Below are 2,719 nucleotides of genomic sequence, written 5' to 3' on the forward strand. Positions count from 1 at the left end.
AAGGACAATTATCACTAAGCAGAAAAGAAACAGAGAAGAAAGTTTCCCTTGAATAGTCACAAACTAACCCACAGCTTTGCTTTAGATGTCCTTCTATCCTGATTACTATTACTTTTTTCAGGAATGTTCTCACATTTATAGTTTACTAACAAACATCAATAGAAAGAAATAATGTCAAAGGTGAATAAGAACTCGATGTCTTTGCATTTAAGTCCATACATGCATCTGCAAGAATGTCAAAAGCACTAATTTCAGCTCTTACCAAGTCCCATTTAACCAATGCTGTTCAAATCCTGAATTTCTTGGGAAGAACTATTCCCAAACTTAAATAAAAAGTTTGATAAAACTGTGAGGGGAAATAAAAAAAGAAGGTACCTGTGTGTGGAAAATCTCAAATTTTACTTACCCTGCCGAGCAACAGGTAGTGAGTTTTCCAATGATGGCACCTTTAATTCAAAATTAAGTTCTAATTTTCAACCAGAAATGTAGTTCCTACCCCTTTTTAAAAGCAACACATTCAGTCTCTAACTTAGAAGAACAGAAATAAGCAAAATACACAGGCTTTGGAGAATAAAATCAAGACATTTTGGGGTTTCCTAGTTGTGGGTGAAACCGAGACTCAAATAAACCAAACTCAAATTTACCTGAAAACAAGGCAAACCTGGAGAAAAAAAGGCTCAATTATTTAAGTAGTGCCACAAACTTCAAGCAAACATTTATACTTCAAAACCCAAACAAGTTCATGTACAGAAACACATTCAAAGTAGGAACATTCACCTGTAGAAGTACGAGCACCCCCTGACTGTGTTGTGAGTGAAGTGTTCCTGAGTCTTCTCGTTTCCAAAGTCCTCCAACGGGTCTGACCACAGGATGTCACACATAGGTCCATATGCAGGTGGTTCCTTGAATCGATCTAACTAAGAAAAATAGGAGACAAAGAAATACTAACTTCTTTCAACTATGTATCACAGAAATGCTGATTGTAAACTAAGTAAATATTAACTAGTGAAGTTACAATTTTTCATTCCGTGGGTTGGAAAACAAAGACCCAAAGCAATCTATTTTTCAGCTTTGAGTTGCTCTCAGCTTTAAAGCAATGGATTTTGAACAACAGTATAACACTCCTTGCACTCCTTGCTAGCACTGACAAAGAGAAGAAGGAACAGATATAACTGAAAAATAAGAGATATAGTGGATTCCTATTCTACATGAATTTTTGTGTGCATTTTTTTCCTTTTTTCTGCTGTTTTATGCAAGCATTTCATTGGACGAGAAGATGCTATTCCTGTATTTCATCATTTTTTCAAACATCAAAGCACTTGATTTATTTGAGTGAAGCATTTCAATAAAAAAATAAAAAACCCCACCAAGTTATTTCAAAGCAATTCCCATTTTTATTTAAATGCATTTTCACAAAAAATTGCATTTAAGTACCAAGAAAACACCTCTGCATTATGGTATCTTGCCATGACATTCTTGTTGCTCTCAAACTTAACCTTATGCTTGTTTATATAAGCAGCTAAAAACTCCTCTTTCTGCCTAACTATTGGTATAAAAAAAATAAAATTATATAGAACCATATTGCAAATAAGACAAAGCACAGGAAAATAGGGAAATAGTAAAAATCAGTATTCTTCTGCAAGAACTCTTTAATATAAAAACATCCCTTCTAAAGATGGGTGTATGAATCAGGCTCGCAGCCCAAAACATCCTCTACTCTGACCAGAAAGATCAAGTAATGTTTTAGTAGTCTACCTAACTCACCCTTTTCCCCCCCCAAAAAAAATTCAAAGAATCGGGGTTTTATATTTTCAACACTCAGTTAAAAAATTGCAGTAAGAGACCTCTGCAATTTTACCTTTGCATCCTCGTCATAAAATATTCATAGCATACCTATACTTCTAATTTATTTCAGTCTTCTACCATTTAATGCTTTTGTAACTATAATTCATTTAAATCAAATAACAATTCATAAGTATGCAAAACCAATTCCTGCTGATTGTCAAAGATGAATAAACCTGCCAGTTGTTGGTGGTGGAAAAGTTAAGATGTTAATGACACTAACGTAGAATCTGAGAGTTAAACAATTTCACTCTGCCATTACATTGTTGCAAAGCCAGCTAATTTTCAGGCAGCAAATATTTTTGCTTAATGAGACAGTGAACCTTTGCCTCAGAAACAAAACTTTACATTCAGTAATTCTTAAAAGTACCATTAATATCTTAATCTAATTGCTCTTAAACCAAAACATGTAATTGCTGGCTCAGGGTTTTTTGTTTTGCTTTGTTTTTTTGGGGGTTCCTTTGCCTTTTTTTAACCATATTAATTTCTTAGTAGGGCACAAATTAACCTCAAAATATAATTTATCTTTTAGTAACTTTAAAGTTCAGGAGTATATATTCATGTTTGCAAGTTTCAAAATGCAAGCAAGAAAGAAGGAAGTCTTTTCTGCTGGAAATACTCACAATAAATGGTTTAAATAACTCTTCTTTGAAATATCAACTGAGATCTTTTTTACAAAACACCTGAAAATAATTAATACTTAATAACCTGCAACAACACTGGATTAGATGAAGAAAGTGTTTGACGTTGGTCTCTGATTTATCATGAGATTTATAAGAAACTTCTCAAAACACAAGAGTACCACACAAGCATCAATTTACTAAGCCTTGCTTCGACAATTTGCTAGGCACTCAAGTGCAATACTATTAAAAATGTG

At 33.4% G+C, this 2,719-nt stretch overlaps 1 protein-coding gene across 1 annotated transcript in view; it reads right to left on the reverse strand.

Annotated features, from left to right (window-relative positions):
* PPP3CA (protein phosphatase 3, catalytic subunit, alpha isozyme) overlaps positions 1-2,719 on the reverse strand; it is a 162,401-nt gene that overhangs the window by 56,667 nt on the left and 103,015 nt on the right. The window contains exon 8 of the mRNA XM_014940397.1: positions 778-917. Within this exon, the coding sequence (XP_014795883.1) occupies positions 778-917 (140 nt within the window). The remainder of the gene's footprint in view (positions 1-777; positions 918-2,719) is intronic.

This window comes from Calidris pugnax, unplaced genomic scaffold, assembly GCF_001431845.1.
Source record: "Calidris pugnax isolate Ruff unplaced genomic scaffold, ASM143184v1 scaffold34, whole genome shotgun sequence".
NCBI lineage: Eukaryota > Metazoa > Chordata > Aves > Charadriiformes > Scolopacidae > Calidris > Calidris pugnax.